Source organism: Aspergillus aculeatinus, assembly GCF_003184765.1.
Source record: "Aspergillus aculeatinus CBS 121060 unplaced genomic scaffold BO66scaffold_81, whole genome shotgun sequence".
NCBI classification, from domain to species: domain Eukaryota; kingdom Fungi; phylum Ascomycota; class Eurotiomycetes; order Eurotiales; family Aspergillaceae; genus Aspergillus; species Aspergillus aculeatinus.
Window position 1 is genome coordinate 52,898 of NW_020291550.1, and position 20,390 is coordinate 73,287.

The following is a 20,390-nucleotide window of genomic DNA, read 5'->3' on the forward strand; positions in this document are numbered from 1 at the left end:
TTATTCTATCTTTATGATATCATTTTGATTTTAAAATTTCAAGCCCCAAGTAGATATTCCTTACATGTATTTTAGATGTGATTTTGAGATATTTCAAGAATAAAATAGTGAAATAATAAGAATCAGAAGTAGACTTTTTTATATGCAATATTCGGGGTGCCTATTTGCTTACTGTGTCCACTTGCTTGTCCATTACATTACCGTACATACATAATCAAGCCCCCACAGTCACGTGATTGGGATCCAGGACCCCCATAACTAGTGTAAGTTAGTTAACATATTTGGTAAGCAAATGGGCCATGTAAGCCAGTCGGCCATCTATGTGTTATATATAAAATAGCTGATTTTTAAGTTATATTATCTTTACTAATTTCTATTAAATCTTTTTAAAACTGAATATTAAATATTATATATATATAATCTTCTTATTTATAGAAGAAAAAGTTTTAATTATCTTTATTAGCTTTTATATATACTATTTATATATCTTATAAAAATAATACTTTATTAGAGAATTGCTACTGGTAAATAATAGATTTTAGAAGAAAATAAACTAAGTTATTATCTTAAATAAGTTTTTAGATTATATATTACAGATTTTTTAAAATATATATTCTAAGATTGTTAAACTATTTAAAGATTAAAATCAGCTTTATATATACAATATATAGATGGCCGACTGGCTTACATGGCCGACTCGCTTACCGACTTACCGATTATGTTACTGTATATGACTCAAGGACCCCACTTATACAGCTGAGAGGTGTCTGTGATTGTCCCGTCGGAACAAAAGCTGTTCCGGTCCGTCAGCATCCCCTCAAACGAGTCACAGTTAATGCTGTTACCAGTCATGTGATGAAGAAAGAAGGGGTACCCTGCCTGAGGCCCGATTGGCCTCCAGCCCCCTCGTTTACATCAATCATCAACGTGTATATTGCTGAACACACATGATACCATCCAGGAACCCGTCGAATGTTGAAAACTTCTGAAATGGCGGGTGATCACGGAAAGCGCCCAGCAGAGAGCCAGGCTCTCAGTTCACGTCGACCATTCCCATGCGATGAATGTCCCAAAACATTCACCAGAAATGTAAGTAATATGGATTTTCCTGGACTACCTAGATCTTTTCATGCCAAACTCATGTCCACAGGAGAATCTGCGACGGCATAAGCGCGCTCGTAAGTTCTGAGTTTCCAGGAATGAAACAGACCTTCACATAGTGATTGCTGTCAATTTAGGTCATCATCGTGCCTTGGGCCATGATTTCGAATGCGATGGCTGTCATGCGGCTTTTACTAGAAGGTGTCTTGCATTCTCGCAAAAATTATCTTGCGCTAGTATTAATGACCAGCTTCTAGTGACGTGTTAAGAAGGCACCGGGGTCGTTGCCAGGCAGAAGCATCTACTAATCATGTATCTCCGCCGCAAACAAGTCTGCAGCAGAGATGCCAGCCAGTCGTTGACACGACCCCACTTGTAGCTGCGACCGATATCTTGACCCCCACCGAGGCGCTGGCCGCAAATGCTATACCTCATGATGACTTCTGGGAGGAACATAGCTCCTTTGCTACCAGTCTTCCTCGAGAATACATAATGTCCTCGTCAATGTATGTCTTCTAACGAGCCATGCATGCGGGGAACGTTCCTAACTACCATAGCTTTACTGATAGGGGCAACTATGACGTGGAAGTAAATGTCAAGCACTACTTTGAGCATTTTCATCCGTCTCTGCCATTGTTGCATCGGCCTACATTTACAGTATCATCGGCACCAAAGCTATTGCTCAAAGCGGTGACTGTGATAGGCAGCTTATGCTCGACAGTTGTATACAACGATGAAGAAGCCCAAGCACGTGTGTACTGGCGTCGGGATACATGGCAAAGTGGACAACAGGAACTTCGAAATATGGTACATGAGACACCGTTTATTCTAGGCCTTATGTGCTGGGATACTAATCAATGTCGAGATAGATTTCCAATGAATGCGGTAATATACGAAAACCCTGGGTGGTGCAAGCCTGGATACTTCACATGATATATGGGGTCTATGCAGGCGAAGCATCCCAGTTCCGGACAGCACGGGACATGCTGCGACAACTTGTTGATGTTGGTTCAAGCTCTCCTCCCTGGTCTGCTGTGCTGTCGAACTGTGGCTCATCGAAACTCAGGCTGTACGCGAGGTCGGTCTCTCACATCAAGAAATTGTCATGCCAGAGTCACGGTCTTGGTTGTATGACATCGACTATCCGCGCACAGAGCAACCGCAAACCGTGTATACTCGATGGACCTCTTATATAACCGCAGAGTCCACGCGAATAGCGCTGTACACGCTGCTCTTCCTCGACTCACACGTTTTCGTACCCTGCAATTCCCGGCCATTGATGTCTTCAATGGAACTGCGATGGGAGCTTCCTTTCCCAACCAAACTCTGGGAGGCTAAAGACCCTGAAATATGGATTCGGAGATTCAGCGAATATTTCGGTGTCTCTGCTTTGACGTTTACCAACGATCTACTCCACCAGCCTCGCGGATTAGCAGCAGCTTCCCTGACAATGGCGACGCAGCAACTCATGACTGAAGCTCCCGGAACCGAGTTAACCTCTGTCCTTGAAGCATCTCCGATCGCAGCATTCTACGTGCTGGCGAATCTAGATACTTTGGTGCGGGACTTCACACGGTGCTACTACCAGATGCCACCCAGCTATTCTGACCCGAACCCCTTCCACATCCTGACGCAAAGCCAAACCAAGAGTGTTCATATGGCCATACGTAACATCGGGAAGATTGTGAAAGACGCGGCTAGCACGAGTGACAGTCCCCAATTCCTTCAATGGAGAACAAACGAGCTCTTTATTGTATCCCTTCAAGTCAATTTGTGTCGGCCTGATCAGCTACTGATCGGAGGCATCGTTGATAATAGCTTGATTGCCGGCCTGGCTGCCTCAACCCATCTGATGCGAGGTAACTTCGTCGCGGTTCGACGATCCGCACCTTGGGTGGCACCTCGACCTGGCGGCAATGAAGGTGTGCTATCCTTACTCAGTGAGCTTTCTGCTGCACTCGCCAGCATATACGGCGACGACCCGCAAAGGGTTTCTTATGAAGCACCGTGGGTCACAGTTACCAGCTACGGAATCCTTCTGTGTATTTGGGGAGCGCTCAGGCGTGCCACAACCGAGATCCGTGACCACTTGAATACATTCAACGAACTCCCACGGACATCCGAGCCATGTATGCTGATCTTCAACGCACTCATGGAAGCCGCCTTGCGGTACTCCCCGGCCACTAGACAAGATCGGGGGGTTCGCGATCCACGCTTGTGGTCTACGGACCGGGATACCGTTTCTACTCTGCTAGAGGAAGGGCAGGTGTTATTTGCAGACATGGTCAAGTCCTTCTGTCAGCAGCGACTTGTGTGGAGTATTGGGCCGTCTATGTTAGCTGTACTGAGAGAACTCCCCGACGACGCTACCTCATAGTCGTGGACATGTGGAGCTCCACTTGGCCAACACGCTTTGCCGCTTGATACCCCGCTTTGGCTATCTGCGCGGCCGCCTTCTAGCCATGGTCCATTTAAGACAACCGCAAGGGCTCGGTGCATCTCCCGCATAATTTCCCAGAAGTTCTTTCGACCACTAATTTCGATTCGCAATTCAACAAGAATGAGTCAATCAACCCCCCGAGTTGGCTGGGTAGGTTCAAATAGCGGATCCCACTTGTATGCACGTGACTGACACCACCATGATTGATGGCCGTAGTATGGCCTCGGATCCATGGGTCTTGGCATGTCATTGAACCTCCAGAGATACTTGCATGCAAAAGAATTGCCTCCGCTTCGATACAGCAACAGGACCATTGCCAAAGGAGATGCTCTTCGTGATGCAGGGGCTGTGCCTGAAGCAGAGTTCGGTGCACTAGTCCAGAAATCAGATGTTATATTCACAATGGTGCGCGCGGCATTTGCTGGATCGGCTTCCAACATCCGGCTTTCAAGAAGACACTAACAACTTCAAAGATCTCCACCGACGATGTTTTGAAAGACCTCCTGGAAGCGGCTGCGGCCACCAGGATCTCCCTCGAGGGTAAGATCTTCGTTGACACGTCTACTATTCACCCAGACACATCCGAATGGGCAGCGAGGCATCTCAAGGGCCACGGTGCGACATTCATTGCAGCACCCGTGTTTGGCGCAAGCCCCATAGCAGCTGCTGGAAATCTCATATTCGCCGTGGCTGGTCCTACTGGAGCAGTCGAGCGAGTCCGACCTCTAATCATGGATGTCATGGGACGCAGCATTATTGATATGGGAGAAGATGTGCGGAAATCAAGCCTCCTCAAAATCTCGGGGTAAATACATCAACGTCTTCCTCCCTTGGTCAACCTTCACTCACTTACCTGTCATCTCAATGAAGGAACATCCTCGTCATCAGCTTCATGGACGTCATCGCTGAAGCACAGGTCTTTGCCGAGGTCGCAGGAGTGGGCACCCAGCAGATGGAAGACTTTATTGGCAACATGTTTGGGCCGGTATTAAAGAGTTACAGCAGACGCATCACGAGTGGAGCCTATGCACCTCCTTTAGACACAGCGCCTGGGTTCGCCGCCGCGCTCGCATGTAAGGACATGAAACATGCTCTGTCTATTGCCGACAGTTGTAATGCCCGCCTATGCACACTCGAAGCGGCGTCTAACCGGCTGAACACTGCACGCGAGTATGCCGGCGAGAATTTGGATAGCTCGGCTATCTACGGCACTGCGCGGCTAGAGGCGGGGCTGTCATTCTGGAGTGCGAATAGTCGGCAGGGAAACGAATCTCTTCCCTAGTATAGTTCTTGTCAAGTTTTTAAACAATCTCATTCATGTTTACTTTATCAAATCGGCATTTCCTTGCCGATTGTTTTCGCTGTCTACGGGGCATGCCCAGCTGGAGCATAACCACGTCCTCCTGAGGCCTACTTAAACCTGCATCGGCTATACAGCATAAAGCTTGCGATCGTGGCTGAGATGAATGAGTTCCATCATTTATTTTATTGAACTGCTTTTACACCGCAGGTTCATGGCCTATTTACACATTTTCTCCAGATCAACCACCCTCTGAATGGGGTCCAGAATACTTGCACTAAAGGCATCCACGGTAGGGCATCCCAGGGGCTTACGTCCTTGCCCTGAACCATACCCGAAATAATGAGACACGATGGCTTTGACACCAGTCACGCCCACTTTAACGAGGGCGTCGTCTGCATGACTGAGCCGGGATTGGAGCTCTTGCGCACCCTTGATGTCACCATCCTCATATCTTCTCAGCACTTCCACGTGCAGTTTTGGGGCAATGTTGGCAAGAGCCGCGATGATTCCGTTGGATCCTGCTACTAAGGCGGGCAGGAAGAAATCCGACTTTCCTCCGAACGCGGCAAAGGAGTCTGCAGACAGGGTGGATGAGATACGCTGCAGCTTACCGACATTGCCGCAGGTGAGCTTGCAACCGACGATATTGGAGTTGGACTGGGCCAGCCTGATGATCGAGTCGGAACTTATGTCGATACCACCGGTGACACCAGGGAAGTTGTAGATCAGGATTGGAAGTGGGGAGCGGGATGCTACCTGTATGGTTGAATCAGAGTGAGTTAGTCCGACTTGTTCATCTAAAGTGACTAAGAAGCGAGAAAGAATTCATAGATACCTCGTTAAAGAACCCTTCGATCACAGGAGGGGTCATTGCTGCGACCCAATATGACGGGGGCAAGACCAATGCAAAGTCGGCGCCAGACTCCTCAGCCTCGGTGATATGCGTCAGTGTATCTCGGACGCTGGGTGCGCCACAACCAACGATCAGCTGGATTTGCGCATGCCCCAACCCGTTGAGATGGTTGCGCACCGCGCGAACAAGGGATTTGCGATCGTCGTGATCCAAATGTGGTGCTTCGCCGTTACTGCCTTGGAGAACAAGTCCAGCGACACCGCCTTCAGCCATACGCTTTGCATGTGTCAAGGTGCTTCCAAGATCAAGAGATTCGTCTTTGGCAAAGAAGGTCACCAATGGTGTGTATACACCGAAATTCGGCTTCTGTGGAGCCATGGCGGTTGCCAAATGTTGGAATTGAGGGAACTGTGGTTTCTGACCTTAGAACAATTTGATTAGAACTAACGAGCCAATCTGTCGTAGGATCATCGATTTATCTATCGACCTATCGACGCTGATGACGCTTCTTATCTCGTTTTCCCTACGTAGAGTGGAGCTCCACCCGTTTGTCATTCCAACTCGACTCGCTATCAAGACAGGGCGCCCGCGCATTGAAAGATCAAAGTCACCCCACCGATTTGAAGTCTTTTGTTTTCACCTTGTCATTTTCCCTCTTCCTGATTCCCCTGTGCAATGTCATCGAAGTCTTCAGTCTTTGCGACCGTGGCCTATACGCCACCGGACGCGATCTTCGAACTCACCAAAGCCTATATAGCCGACCCAGACACTCGCAAAGTGAATCTAGGCCAAGGTACCTATCGAGATGGCGAAGGAAATCCCTGGGTACTCCCAGCGGTCGAAGCAGCCAAGGATGCGATCAAGAATTGCAACCACGAATACCTTCCAATCCTGGGCCATCCACCTTTTCGCCAACTAGTTACGGAGTTGGTCTTCAGGAAGGAGTCCACCGTTATTAGCGGGGGTCGAGTGAATTATCCTGAACCGTCTTGATGCCGCGAGAGATTCCACTTGCTAACCATGTCGTTACAGGTCGCCTCTTGTCAGGCATTATCGGGTACCGGAGCACTACACGTGGCAGGAATGTTGCTCAGGCGGGCGCTTGGTCAAGATCGAACCGTCTATATCACCAATCCAAGCTGGTCCAATCACAGACAGGTCTTCGAATCAGTGGGCTTCTCAGTTCGAGAGTTCCATTATGCGTCGAGGGACGGGATTGACATGGAGTCGCTACTTCAAGCCTTAACTGAGGCAGACCCATCGTCAATCTTTGTGCTTCATGCTAGCGCACACAATCCAACTGGGTGGGATCCTAGTCCAGAACAGTGGCGACAGATCGCTGCTATCATGAAGGAGAGAAGCCTATTCCCTCTGTTTGACGCTGCGTACTTGGGATTGACGTCCGGAGACTACGAGCAAGACGCGTATGCCATCCGGTACTTTGCTGGGGAGTTGGATCTGGAAATGGGTGTCTGTATTTCCTTCGCCAAAAGTATGGGACTCTATGGTATGTTTTTCCATTGACTGAGTGTTATTTCAGTCGAGTCACTTGAGAGTCGGAGCTCGAATCCAATGCTCCATCCCCTTCTAACATGCATCTGCGCATTCTCATAGGCGAGAGGACCGGGCTGTGTGCTTTTGTATCACGCAACCATAACATCGCCAATAATGTGGAGTCAAGTTTGGCGCAGTTGGTTCGCAGCGAAATCTCTAATCCTCCGGCATTCGGTGCTCGTGTCGTCACGGCAATTCTAGCAAACGATGGCCTATCGTCTCAGTGGCGGCGTGATCTTACCACGATGAGCTCGCGCATTTCTGGAATGAGGAAGCAGTTATGTGATGAATTGACAGCGCTAGGTATCGCAAAGACCTTCCCCTTGTCGGCAGATTGTGAGCCCAGTAGCTCATGCTTTTAACAGATACCCCGGGCGACTGGAGGAAAATCATACAGCAGAAAGGCATGTTTTGCGTGCTCGGTCTTACACCCGAGCAAGTTCACTACCTAAAAGGTAAGCCGATCACCATGAGTCTATAACTACAAGACTGGTCTAAGCTTATACGCATTTTGAAACTAGAGAAATATCACATTTACATGGCCGAAAGCTCGAGAGTTTCTATAGCTGGTCTGAATGAGGGTAATGTGCGGTATGTGGCCGAGTGCATCCATCAGGTTGTTTGTCAGCCAGAAGAGTAGCTTAATTGCACGCTCATTGACCAAACTTTGTCTGTGCCCAACCCTGGTGCACTGACGTTGCCATATTCCTGTGCTTGAAATCCTTTGACTTTGGACTTTGTTATGTCAAAGCGACTGATATGCTCTATTTCGAATCTCGGGTCGGGTTGACTATGTACGGTACTGTGAAATTCAACCCAAGCGTTTCAACCAAAGGCAGCACCGTGGTGGAAGACATTTGTCTCTTATATTTATGTGGAGCGTCTGTTACGTAAATTCCCTCTTATCACCGCAACCTCTAATTTCGCTGTGAACGATTAATACAGGACCAGCAGGTTAGGTAGTGCGTACATGGAGACATGATTAATCAGAGTGTCTTGGGATTGTTTAAATCTATACTATCTATTCAACCTGTATAGTAGTGCTTTATTACAACCTCCACTGCTACTTCAAGGTCACCTCTTCGCTGGAGAGTCGGAAATTAGGTCTTATCTACGGGAATCCACGCCAACCCCGCATCATCTACTCGGTTTCAGCAAAGATAAGAACTTGCCGGCTGATGGAGCTCCACCACCCCCCGCAAAATGTCTATCTTTGGAGCGAACTAATACGTCTTGGACATCTAGGAGTCTTGTATTCCACTCTTATCGGGTCAGCAGGAGGGGCCATTTAAGGAGCGACGATGAGTCCGGGAACTGAAAATTGTCTAACTTAATGGATCAGATGAGTGTGACAAAAGGCAGTATGACCACCCAACCCAGCGAAAAAAAGGTCTCTCGAGTTGCACCAAATGACGACGTGGAGCAACTCGACACCGAAGTCCAGCCTGGTGAGATCAAGCATGGAGGCACAGGAGACGTTGACCCAGCCCTACAGTTTCTGGCTGCAGAAGCGATCGAATATACGCCCGAAGAGTCCCGCAAAGTGTTGTCCAAAATCGATCGAGTTCTGATGCCTTTGCTGTGCTGGGTCTATCTGATCCAATTTGCCGACAAAACGTCTTTGAACTATGCCTCCCTGATGGGGATCCGCGAGGACACGCACTTGGACCCCAACTCGCAGCAATACAGCTGGGTGTCGAGCATTTTCTATGCTGGATACATCTTTTGGGAGTATGTACCCTGGCACGCCTCCCTCCATGCCTATGCCTTTGTACCCTAGTCCATGCTGATTTTGGTATATATTTCCCACCACGTATCTGCTACGCCGACTTCCGCTAGGGAAATATACCTCATTCAACATTCTGATCTGGGGTGTCGTGCTCCTCTGTCACGTCGCGACCAACAGTTACGCCGGCCTGCTTTGCGTCCGCTTTTTCCTCGGCGCGTTCGAGGCGACAGTCACTCCGGCCTTCGTGCTGTTCACCTCCTGCTGGTACAAGCAAGATGAACAGGCCAAGCGCATGGGCTTCTGGCTTGCTTGCAACGGCTTCGCTCAGATCCTGATTGCGGCAATTGCGTATGGACTGTCGGGGGTGCAGACGGCTTCCATTGCGGTGTGGAAGATTCTCTTCCTCGTGCTGGGCCTCCCTACCGTTCTCACCGGCGCACTATATTTTTGGCTTATGCCCGACGACCAGATCCACGCCAGATTCCTGAGCCATCGTGAGAAGCTCATTGCTGTGGATCGCATCCGGGGTAATTTCCAAGGCATCGGTAGCCATACTTGGAAATGGGCCCACTTCTTCGAAGCCTTTCGTGATCCGCGCACGTATCTCTACGTGCTCTTCTCGCTCTTGATGAATATCCCCAATGGGGGCATCACCACCTTCGGTTCCCTCGTGATCAGCTCTTTCGGCTTCTCCAGTCGCATGTCCCTCTTGCTGAATATGCCAATGGGGCTTGTCGACATTGTCTGCAAGCTAGGTTTGACATATCTGTCCGACAGATTCCTGGATCGCACCATTTTTGCCATCATCGCCATTCTCATACCCATGGTGGGCGGCATCTTGATGATTGTCCTTCCCCTTCATGCCAAAGTTGGTCTGTTGGTGGGTTACTACTTTATCGGCGCTGCTGGAACCTCCTGGTGCTTGGTCATGGTGATGATATCCAACAATACCCTGGGCTACACGAAGAAGGCCACAGTAAATGGCCTCCAGATACTGGCCTACGCCGCGGGAAACTGGATTGGACCGCAGACCTTCCGCTCGAACCAAGCGCCCGAGTATTTTGATGGCAAGCTGATGGTAGCCGTCATGTACGCCCTTGCAGCGGCGACCCTACTGGGTATTCGTTTGGTGAACATTCTGGAGAATAAGAGACGTGACCGACAGGCGCCTTCCAGCCCCGACGGTGAGAGCGTTGTTGTTGGCACTGAGTTCCTTGATTTGACGGATTTCGAGCAACCGGCCTTCCGCTATGTTCTGTAATGGGTCTTGCACGGGCGGTAGAGTTTGAGAACGGACAGGATCGCCTTTATCATTGTGTTTAGAGCGTGCTCGATATCGAGCGAGGATCTGTGACTCTTGGCTTGCTGTAGCGGTTCTCGAATTAACATGCTGTTACTATATCTCTCTACAGCAAGCGGAAGAACTCCAATGAGTCAAGGTTTTATTATTTCAGTGGGCTATCTTGTCAAATAGTTTGGCTGAGTTGGCGGTCTTCCTGCTAAATGTGCAATTCGGTGGACTTGCCAGCGGATTAATGGACGTGCGGGCGAGGAGTTGAGGAGTATCCACCTGGCTATGCAGCAATTATTCTGCAGATAATGGGACATTGGGATGCCGTTGAGTTCCTCTGAGTTACCATGTAATCAAAAACCCGTCTCGATTATTCTGGTAAGCGCCATACTCATACGCTGGACTGAGAAATTCGGGTGCGCATCATGCTCAGGAATCCTCCTCCTCCTTCCCCTCTTTCCAATTGAGTTGTGACGCGTCACAGGATCTGGAATACGTCCGTGCTACTTGACCACAGGACTTGATGTTTGTGGTGGAGGTGAGGGTGCGTCTATTGTAGTGCAAAAAGTGAGGGGATAACAGGCGGGTGGAGTGAACCGATGTGGAGCGAGGTGGAGTGAAGTGGAGTGGTCGAGTGGTGGAGTGATGGAGTGGTGGAGTGGCAGGGTTAATCTGTCTTTCACCCGAACAGTCCGTCTGGGAGACTTGAAATGGCCCAGAAAGGGGCAGAAATCTAGTTTAGACGCCAGACTTGATCCAGGAGGTACCAAAACCACCGTCAATATTGCATTTTCCGTGGCGTTGATGCAACCGTGAGCCGTCGAACCCGACCCATTTCTCGCGGCCTCCATTCCACTTCAGAACAAACACTATGGCGAAGCCACCTGTCAATGTCAGACCCAAGATCGCGTTTGTCGGTCTCGGCGCAATGGGTAGGGGTATGGCCATACAACTGCTCAACGATGGGTTCCCCGTCTGTGGGTTCGACGTCAATCCCATGTCGCTCGAGACATTACTGGCCATGGGCGGCACCGCCGCCTCAAGTCCGCGAGAATGCGTTCAAGATGCCGATGTCTTCATCTGCATGGTAGCCAACTCCATGCAGACAGAGGAGGTACTTTTCACCGAAGGAGTCGGTGCAATCTTCGGTCTGAAGAAGAATGCAATTATCATATTATGCTCCACCGTTGCCCCGAGCTTCCCACCAAAGATCTTGGACCAGATCCACAATAAATTCTCGAGGACTGATGTCAATCTGATCGATTGTCCTGTATCTGGCGGGGTGCTCCGTGCAGCTCAGGGCACGCTGACAATCATGTCATCGGGACCCCAGGATGCCCTAAGCCTTGCCCACCCAATTCTGCAGTCGCTAAGCCAAACGCTATACACAATCGAGCGGGGCCTCGGCAGTGCCAATAAAGTCAAGCTTATCAATCAGCATCTTGCGGGCGTCCATATCGCCTTGGCAGCAGAGGCGATGGGACTAGCGGCGACTATGGGATTGAATACAAAGCAATTCTATGACAGTGTGTTGGAAAGTCCTGCCCATAGTTGGATGTTTGAGAACCGAGTGCCGCACATGCTTTGCGATGACTGGTCGCCCCACTCTGCTCTCAGCATATTCGTCAAAGATATGGTATGTCAGCTCATCTTGCACTTTATCGTAGGTATTCGAGATTTCTAACCCTTGTCGTAGCGGATTGTCACTTCGGAAGGTCTCAATGAGGACTTCCCATTGTACATCGCCTCCACCGCGGAGGGTCTCTATCAATTTGCTGCACGGGCTGGTTACGACAAGGAAGATGATTCTGGCCTAGTGCGAATATTTGTTCCTCAGGATCTGTTACTAGTTTCCGAGGCGACACATCGAAAAGACCACACTGCTGATCATGAACGCAAGTCGAAGCTTATCTGCCAAATGCTGGAGATTGTTCACGGCGTTGCAGCAATTGAAGCCATTGCCCTTGGGAGCAAACTCGGTCTTTCACTCAAGGCTCTGAAACCAATAATTTCAGACGCAGCGGGTGCAAGCGAAAGCTTTGAATCAGTCGCCGCGACAATCATGGGACAACAAAGTGCTTCACCACGTACACTATCACAGTCAAGGGACATACTGGTCAGTATATTCTTCCTTGCACATGTGTGACATCTGCTAACTCAATGTTCAGAAGCAAGCCACAATTCTCGCTCAGCACTACAACTACCCTCTACCGATTACAGCGACTACGCTGCAGCTATTGCAACAGGGTGTGGCCCGTGGCCTAGGAGACGAGAGTCAAGCAGCGCTGCAGGTGTTATGGGGCCCGGTAGCCTTATGATTCGATTGAGATAGCAAATATCACGTCACGAGCATCACATAATTCTGGCAGTTCAACTGATCTAAGAACACTACATTTGTTGTCGTGAGCCTTGCGGTCGTAGTTGTTGTACTGTACTTGGGGAGAAGTCGCGTCTCGATAAGATTGGGCTTTTCCAGACTTGATTTATGCCTTAGTTCCACTTGTTCGGAGAAACAGACTCGCTGAAGTGCCTATAATATGCGTTATCCGAGGAACCAATTACATGTTACTGATAGTGGGAGGGGCTATGTCAATCAGACACAAGGATTTCGTCTGGGTGGTCAACCGTACCATTTTCCGAGAGGTTGAAGGTACTTCGGTGTGCGCCCTTAGTACTATTTACTTGTCGGTCTCTTTGATGACTACAAAGTCGTTCGAGCATTCAGGAAGAAGGCAAGTCAACATGGGTTTTTGTAGATACTACCACCAGATCTAGTACACCATAAAATCTATAAAATCCTCATCCGGAAGGTAGGCCCGTTCGTTACCCTCCAAAGTCCCGAGGTACCAAGACAGATCACTTCCATCAAACTCGCGGGCGGCAAACCCATTCCCTAAGTATCCGAATCGATTGTTTGTCGTGTATCGAAGATGGTAGTCTTCCCACCGGGGTTGTTTCATGGTTTCGAAAAAATGGATCCTGGAGCCCGGCCACATCATGACCTCACCATCCACGGTACCCTGCTTGAACCAAGAACGACATGGGGATGTCCACGCTGTGCGGGGCATAAATTTCCTATGATGCTCGAAGAATTCCGCGACTGCCTCGGCTCTGGGTTCAAAGGAGGTGACACCCTCCGAAGACATTTTCTCGAGAATCTGGAGGAAGTGACGCGACAAGGTTTCTGTAATTGGGAGAAAGCTTCCGTGACCATATGGGCCGAAAGGGCCGTTGAAGACTATCCATGATGCAAATCCTATTAGCGGACTGTGTCCCCTGGAGAAACGTTATAGGTGACTGGATCCTTACTGAGATAGTTGGGGAAGTGGGGGACGGTGATGGAAAGGTAGGTCCTCGGAATCTCCTTCCACTGTTCACTAAGACTGCGGGATTCCCTGCCAATTGTAGGATACGATGGCCGCCAACTGACATCAAATCCAGTGGCACACACAATCACGTCAACTTCATGCTCAACACCGTCGGTGGTCTTAATACCCTTCGGGGTGATCTCTGCGATTGACTGCGAAACGACCTCGGTATTGTCGCTGCAGAGTGCCTCGAGGTATCCATTCCCGGGGGTTGGCCGACGGCAACCCACGGCAAAGTCCTTGGGCACGATGTGGTCAGCGATATCAGGCCGACTGGCGAGCTTGGATCGCATGTCCTTCTCCGCGTACTGATCGGTTCGCATAGCCATAGTTAGTCTTGGGTGTGTTCTTGCGTCCACTGCGAACGGGATCAGATCGTACCGCTCTTGCGTTGGCCTGCTCTTCCGAGCCATTGAGGATGAATCGGAAACGTGAATTGAGCTCCGATTCGATCTTCTTTCGATAAGCCAGATATTTCTGAGGGTCGTTTTGAAGTATCTTCTTCTGTTTCGCAGTATCTGAAGGGCCATTAGCTCGTCGTGCCGTGGGTTTCACAGAAGAGGGCCAAAGGAGGCTGACATTGGAAGTTCGTCCCCCCCTTTCCTGCGAACCGCTGGCCAAATCCCGCAGTCACCCAAGATGCGCTGCGGATGAAGCACTTCAGGGACGACACCACTGTATTATTCTGTGAGAAAAACGAATATCGAATCAATTCTCCCGGTAAAACTCACTTGGTTGGATGGTTGGAACAATTTGCACCGCCGAGGATCCTGAGCCGATGACTGCCACGCGTTTCCCTTCCAACTCAACTTGGTCATCCCAATGCGCACTATGAAGCATCGTACCCTGAAAGGTTTCTCGCCCTGGGATGGCAGGCCATTTCCACTTGCTATTCACGCCAGAAAGTTTAGCTTGTGGCTCAGTCAATGCACTGAGGAGTTAGTGGTTCAACTGACTTCAAGACGCCAGATGCGTTGACCAGGATGTGACCTCGATCCTCAAAGACATCATCAAGATTGTCACCTCTTTGAACCTTCACATGCCACTTTTCGTCATGTTCATTCCACGATGCCCCTACGACTCGGTGGCTGAGGCGAATATATTTGTGCAATCCGTGCTCGTCCGCAACTCGCTTGAAGTACTTCAAAATCTCCGGGGCGCCCGAGTAACTATACCGGCTCACGTCAGCTAATCAGTCGGTGAAGATGGAGTCTTGTCGATACGTACAATGAGGTCCAGTCGGGAGAAGGCGCCCATGAAAATTGATAATTCACCGAGGGAATGTCACATCCACATCCGGGGTACCGGTTCTCAAACCAAGTGCCCCCAATCTCGGGATTTTTCTCATACAGAACCAACTCGATGTCCAATGTGCTCTGGTCAATATCGTGCGCAAAGTTCAATGCGCTTGCACCCGCTCCGATCACAATAATTCGGATCTTGCGACCCGAGCGACTGGGTTGGTCAATGATCTCGTAAGGTTCATGAGGTTGAACCTTCGCTGTGGTGTAATCGCCGATAGAGCCCATGGTGAAAGAAAACAGTGGTTAAAGATTTGATCTGCCGCGTGGGTTCACATAAAAGTGCTTCGGCTCGACCGAGAATATATACTATGCAGAAACTAGGCTCCGTGACCTTCTTATGGCCCCGGCTGGTTCTCCGGCGCGTCTTGTAAATTGTCCGATAGACTTGCGCCTTGTGTTTGGTTGATCACGAGTAAAATCGATAGATCTCAACATTGACATCTCGCGCGATGGGTGGAGCTCCACCAGCAGTCCACTTTGCTTTGCCAGCCCCGCCTCCACTGCGGAACTTTCTCCGAACATCCCCCTCTTTTCAACCTCCCTTATCGCCTTATCTCCATCCAGCAGACGGAGGAACTCCTATCGTGATGGGGTTGGGCCGATTGGGGTATATAGCCTTTCACCACCAAGAACGAGACAACATATTTGCTCCGCATTCCATCATTCAAGCCCGAGACATACGCATAACAAGCATTTTCTTAGCCCTCACCCCTCACACCTCTAATCACAATGCCCACAAGCACAGACACGAAGCCACTGCGCATCTCAATCGGTGAGTCTCGAGCGAGTACTCGAGGTCAGGATTATCAATTGAGCAGTCCCCATTGCTGATTTCGACTATGATGACCAGATCGAGGCGGGACCTTTACGGATTGTATTTGCAAAGTCGAGGGTGGGGAGGATATTGTCGCCAAAATCCTGTCGGTGGATCCGAAGAACTATGCGGATGCGCCGACCGAGGCAATCCGTCGCGTCCTCGAGAAATACTACAAGTCCTCCATTCCGCGAGGAACAGAGCTCGACCTGAAAGACGTCGGTACGGTTTTGGTTTCTCTCTCTCGTTTGGTGTTAGTACTAAGCGCCTTTGGCAACAGAATGGATTCGAATGGGCACCACGGTTGCAACAAATGCCCTACTCGAGAGGAAAGGCGAGCAGACAGCCCTACTGATAACTGAAGGCTTCAAGGATGTTCTTCAAATCGGTACGCAAAGCCGGCCACATATGTTTGACTTGACCATCCGACGGCCGCTACCCTTATATTCAAACGCCTTCGAAGTCAGAGAGCGAGTGACTGTGCAGGCTTGCAGCGACTCGGATCTCCGAAGAATACATCTGCCATCCCCTGAGCCCGTGGAACAGGTCATGGGAGAGTCCGGGGAGATGATCCACCTGCTCCAGCCCCTAGATCTGGCTAGCACGAGACTTGATCTCCAGAGAATCTACGACGGAGGGTTCCGCTCCCTGGCAGTGTGTCTGATGCATTCGTACAGCTTTCCGAGGCACGAGCTTCAGATCCGAGATCTAGCGCTCGAGATTGGGTTCGACAATGTATCGCTCTCACATGAGACATCTGCAAGGCCGAAGCTCATCCCCCGCGGTAATTCCACGGTTGTTGACGCATACCTGACTCCGAGCATCAAACGATACCTTCAACAATTCTCACAAAGCTTTCCCAACATTGAAGAATGTCGCACACGACTGGAGTTTATGCAGTCCGATGGAGGTCTAGTCCCTTCCTCAAGTCTCTCGGGGCTTCATTCCATTCTGTCGGGGCCAGCAGGAGGCGTGATTGGCTATGCGCGGACCTGCTTCGATCCCGAAACTCGGAATCCGGTGATTGGTTTCGATATGGGAGGAACCAGCACTGACGTGAGTCGATATGACGGCCAGCTGGACCATATCTTCGAGACCACGACGGCGGGGATCACCATTCATGCTCCACAACTCAATGTCAATACAATTGCCGCGGGCGGCGGCAGTATCTTGAGCTGGAAGGATGGACTCATGTCGGTAGGACCGGAGAGCGCCTCTTCCAATCCTGGTCCTGCTTGCTACCGCAAAGGTGGTCCCTTGACCGTGACGGATGCCAACCTCGCGCTCGGTCGGTTGATTCCTGAAGAATTTCCATCGGTCTTCGGTCCGAACGAAAACGAGCCATTAGACAGAGACATCGTTCTCCATAAATTTAAGGACCTGACCCAGGTCATAAACGAGGAGACCGGCATGTCACTTACATGGGCCGAAGTCGCAGATGGGTGAGTGATAGCACGTCTTTAACGCATGCAATTTACGCTGACAAGTACCTGCTCAAAAGCTTCCTCCAAGTCGCCAATTCGGCAATGTGTGGGCCGATTAGGAGCTTGACCCTGGACAAGGGCCACGATGTTGCCAAACACCATCTCGCCTCCTTCGGCGGCGCGGGTGGCCAACACGCTTGTGCCATTGCTAGCGATCTCGGTATCCGACGTGTGCTCATCCACAAATATTCCTCCATCTTGTCTGCCTATGGAATTGGTCTAGCAGATGTAGTGCATGAAGAAGAGCGAGTCTGCACGATGGCGTTTGATGAGTCCACTATTGAGGCTCTCAATAATTCCCTGGACAACCTCGTCGAGACTGCCCGACGTAGCAAGACGATGGAGCCATTCAACAATGTCCAAGCTTGCCGGTTCTTGAACATGAGATACGATGGCAGTGAAACCTCCATCATGATACCCTGGGATAGCCCCACTAGTGACGCGAAAGAAGCATTTGTAAATGCACATCATCAGCAATTTGGATTTACTCCTGTGAACCGTGTCGTGTATGTGGACACCATCCGTGTCCGCGCAATTGGGTGCAGTGTTTTCCAGGAAAGCTCCTCGCGTCTCCAAGCCAAGTCTCTCTCACATTCTACATCTGCTACAATGGAGGCTACCCCGAGCTCGAGAGCTTCCACGTATTTTAGCTCGCTGGGCTGGGTGGACACTCCTGTCTTTAAGCTTGATACTCTTGTTGTGGAAAGTCAAATCCAAGGACCCGCGATGATAATCGACCAAACGCAGACTATCGTTGTCAGTCCAGATGCAAAGGCGACCGTCGCTCAAGACAGCTTGATTCTTGATATCGAGTCACCAAACTCCAAGTCGACTAGTTCGGAAACCATCGACCCAATTCAGCTTTCTATCTTCCGCCATCGGTTCATGGGAGTGGCTGAACAAATGGGCCGCGTGCTGCAGAACGTCAGCACCAGCGCGAACATTAAGGAGCGACTAGATTTCACCTGTGCAATCTTCACACCGGAAGGGGATTTGGTCGCCAACGCCCCTCATGTACCAGCCATGATTGGAAGTATGGCCTTTGCCGTACGGTCGCAGATTGCTGAGTGGCAGGGAAAGTTGCAAGATGGGGATGTGCTACTTTCCAATACTCCAGGTACGTGTATCAGCTGACCCTTGCCCAAGACCATGTCAATGCCCCTCGCTAACTCTCAACAAAGCCTACGGGGGTGTTCATCTCCCCGACCTAACGGTAATTAGTCCAGTCTTCGACGCTGCTGGGAAGAAAATTATATTCTGGGCCGCTTCGCGCGGCCACCATGCTGACGTGAGGATCTTTTAATTTGAAACTGCTTGATATCACACCCACTAATATCCCTCTCGCTATAGGTGGGTGGGATGCTCCCCGGCTCGATGCCACCAATGTCAAAGCTACTCGCAGAAGAAGGTGCTATCTTCAACTCACACCTCCTGGTTCGTGCGGGTCACTTCGATGAAGATGAGCTCTATCGCGTTCTATGCGTGGAGCCGGCACGTTACCCAGGCAGTAGCGGGTCCCGACGGTTCCAGGACAATGTCACTGATCTCAAGGCCCAAGTCGCCGCAAACCACTGCGGCGCTCGTCTCATGCAACGGCTCATTGAAGAGTACTCTTTCCCGGTCGTTCAGGTACGTGCCAACTACCGCGCAAGAAAAGAAATAAGTTAGCTCACCAACAATAGGTCTACATGGGTGCAATTCAAGATGCAGCCGAGATGGCCGTGCGCACTCTGCTGAAGCGTCTCGCGCATGAGCGCGGTGCAGACGACATTTCTGCCGTGGACTATATGGACGACGGCACCCCGATCAAACTGAAAGTGACAATCAACCCTACCGATGGGTCCGCCATTTTCGACTTCACCGGCACTGGTCCAGAAGTATACGGTAAGAACATTCACCGACCTTCCGTTTAGTCTGGACATCAAGCTCTAACCCAGTGGGTGGCAGGAAACTGGAATGCTCCGATCGCAATCTGCAATTCTGCGGTCATTTTTGCCCTGCGCTGCATGGTCAACTCGGATATCCCGCTCAACCATGGCTGTGTCAAGCCCGTCAAGATTGTCATCCCGGAGGGCTCGCTCCTGTGTCCCAACCCGGAAGCGGCCGTCTGCGCCGGCAATGTGCTGACGTCGCAGCGCATCGTGGACGTCATCTTCAAGAGCTTCCGTGTGTGTGCCGCGAGCCAAGGATGCATGAACAACCTGACCTTCGGCAACGACGGCGAGGATGGGTTCGGATACTACGAGACCATCGCCGGGGGCGGCGGTGCCGGCCCCAGCTGGGCGGGAACCGGAGGCGTCCACACCAACATGACCAACACGCGGATCACCGACCCGGAGTCGCTCGAACGGCGATATCCGGTGCTTCTGCGACAGTTCAGTCTTCGTCACGGCAGCGGTGGGGCGGGCAGGTATCCCGGTGGCGATGGAGTGATCCGGGAGCTTGAGTCAAGGCTCCCCATGTCGGTGTCGATTCTCTCGGAACGACGGAGCTTCGCACCCTACGGAATGGCCGGCGGAGAAGATGGCCAGCGGGGGAAGAATACCTGGATCACGAAGGCTGGTCGCCGGGTCAATGTCGGGGGGAAGAGCTCGGTCCAGGTTCAACCGGGCGATCGGTTCATGATCGAGACCCCTGGTGGTGGTGGCTATGGATCCCGTGAAGAGGTGGTCAGCAAAGAAAAGGACGACTCGATGGTTATGCCCGCATTTATACCCGTGGCTAATGGCAGTGTGGCTGCAAATCGGACTCTGGCGGAACAGGTTTAAGGCTGTGAACACACCAAAGTAAGAAAAATTCAGGCTTGTCAAATCTAGGTCTATCCTGAGATGGTGCTTCTTAGATATCATCCAATTGACGCCAACTCTATACTAGGGCGCAGTAGCAGCGCCTCACCAGACATGAGAGCCTCCTTGATTGTGCACGCTCTAGATGCATTGAAATCCGACAGATGAGTTATTTATTTTTGGGGAGGACTTCGCACTTGAAGCTTTCGCCGAAAAGCTTTGACCCTGTCGCAGATATGACATAGAAATCTCTTCTCCTCATGAGAGCTGCTTGAATGTGACATATCAGCGTGGTTGGGCCTGGAATCAAAGAATCACAAACCAAGTTTGTCAAACTGTAACGCGCTAGTGGTGTGATAAGCT

The 20,390-nt window shown here is 50.5% G+C and overlaps 8 protein-coding genes across 8 annotated transcripts; 6 read left to right on the forward strand and 2 right to left on the reverse strand.

The window, feature by feature from the left end:
- Positions 1–990: 990 nt before the first annotated feature.
- Positions 991–3,625, forward strand: BO66DRAFT_464624 (uncharacterized protein; the record flags this gene model as incomplete). Its single annotated transcript, XM_025652469.1, has 7 exons — positions 991–1,089; positions 1,151–1,178; positions 1,239–1,302; positions 1,359–1,607; positions 1,671–1,908; positions 1,971–2,042; positions 2,168–3,625. 7 exons carry the CDS (start codon positions 991–993, stop codon positions 3,476–3,478), a joined length of 2,061 nt encoding a protein of 686 aa, XP_025498206.1. The 3' UTR covers positions 3,479–3,625.
- On the forward strand, positions 3,383–4,823 carry BO66DRAFT_385585 (NAD(P)-dependent oxidoreductase; the record flags this gene model as incomplete). The annotated part of the gene is made up of 3 exons (XM_025646146.1): positions 3,383–3,946; positions 4,015–4,346; positions 4,412–4,823. Exons 1-3 carry the CDS (start codon positions 3,773–3,775, stop codon positions 4,821–4,823), a joined length of 918 nt encoding a protein of 305 aa, XP_025498207.1. The 5' UTR covers positions 3,383–3,772.
- Positions 4,824–4,827: 4 nt separating this feature from the next.
- On the reverse strand, positions 4,828–6,075 carry BO66DRAFT_385587 (dihydrodipicolinate synthase family protein; the record flags this gene model as incomplete). The annotated part of the gene is made up of 2 exons (XM_025646147.1): positions 4,828–5,600; positions 5,680–6,075. The coding sequence occupies 2 exons, from the start codon at positions 6,073–6,075 to the stop codon at positions 5,061–5,063; spliced, it is 936 nt and encodes a 311-aa protein (XP_025498208.1). The 3' UTR covers positions 4,828–5,060.
- A 297-nt stretch (positions 6,076–6,372) lies between these two features.
- BO66DRAFT_385591 (PLP-dependent transferase) lies at positions 6,373–8,037 on the forward strand (the record flags this gene model as incomplete). The annotated part of the gene is made up of 5 exons (XM_025646148.1): positions 6,373–6,666; positions 6,730–7,204; positions 7,312–7,554; positions 7,617–7,706; positions 7,773–8,037. 5 exons carry the CDS (start codon positions 6,373–6,375, stop codon positions 7,889–7,891), a joined length of 1,221 nt encoding a protein of 406 aa, XP_025498209.1. The 3' UTR covers positions 7,892–8,037.
- A 577-nt stretch (positions 8,038–8,614) lies between these two features.
- On the forward strand, positions 8,615–10,241 carry BO66DRAFT_444063 (putative allantoate permease; the record flags this gene model as incomplete). Its single annotated transcript, XM_025651565.1, has 2 exons — positions 8,615–8,982; positions 9,158–10,241. 2 exons carry the CDS (start codon positions 8,615–8,617, stop codon positions 10,239–10,241), a joined length of 1,452 nt encoding a protein of 483 aa, XP_025498210.1.
- A 901-nt stretch (positions 10,242–11,142) lies between these two features.
- On the forward strand, positions 11,143–12,417 carry BO66DRAFT_464656 (putative 3-hydroxyisobutyrate dehydrogenase; the record flags this gene model as incomplete). The annotated part of the gene is made up of 2 exons (XM_025652470.1): positions 11,143–11,907; positions 11,968–12,417. The coding sequence occupies 2 exons, from the start codon at positions 11,143–11,145 to the stop codon at positions 12,415–12,417; spliced, it is 1,215 nt and encodes a 404-aa protein (XP_025498211.1).
- Positions 12,418–13,042: 625 nt separating this feature from the next.
- On the reverse strand, positions 13,043–15,168 carry BO66DRAFT_415945 (flavin-containing monooxygenase; the record flags this gene model as incomplete). The annotated part of the gene is made up of 7 exons (XM_025649569.1): positions 13,043–13,509; positions 13,581–13,947; positions 14,021–14,157; positions 14,219–14,314; positions 14,371–14,528; positions 14,596–14,808; positions 14,867–15,168. 7 exons carry the CDS (start codon positions 15,166–15,168, stop codon positions 13,043–13,045), a joined length of 1,740 nt encoding a protein of 579 aa, XP_025498212.1.
- Positions 15,169–15,672: 504 nt separating this feature from the next.
- On the forward strand, positions 15,673–20,009 carry BO66DRAFT_464658 (putative 5-oxoprolinase; the record flags this gene model as incomplete). The annotated part of the gene is made up of 8 exons (XM_025652471.1): positions 15,673–15,715; positions 15,794–15,979; positions 16,038–17,199; positions 17,259–18,358; positions 18,423–18,529; positions 18,592–18,870; positions 18,924–19,125; positions 19,189–20,009. 8 exons carry the CDS (start codon positions 15,673–15,675, stop codon positions 20,007–20,009), a joined length of 3,900 nt encoding a protein of 1,299 aa, XP_025498213.1.
- Between the last annotated feature and the right edge of the window lie 381 nt (positions 20,010–20,390).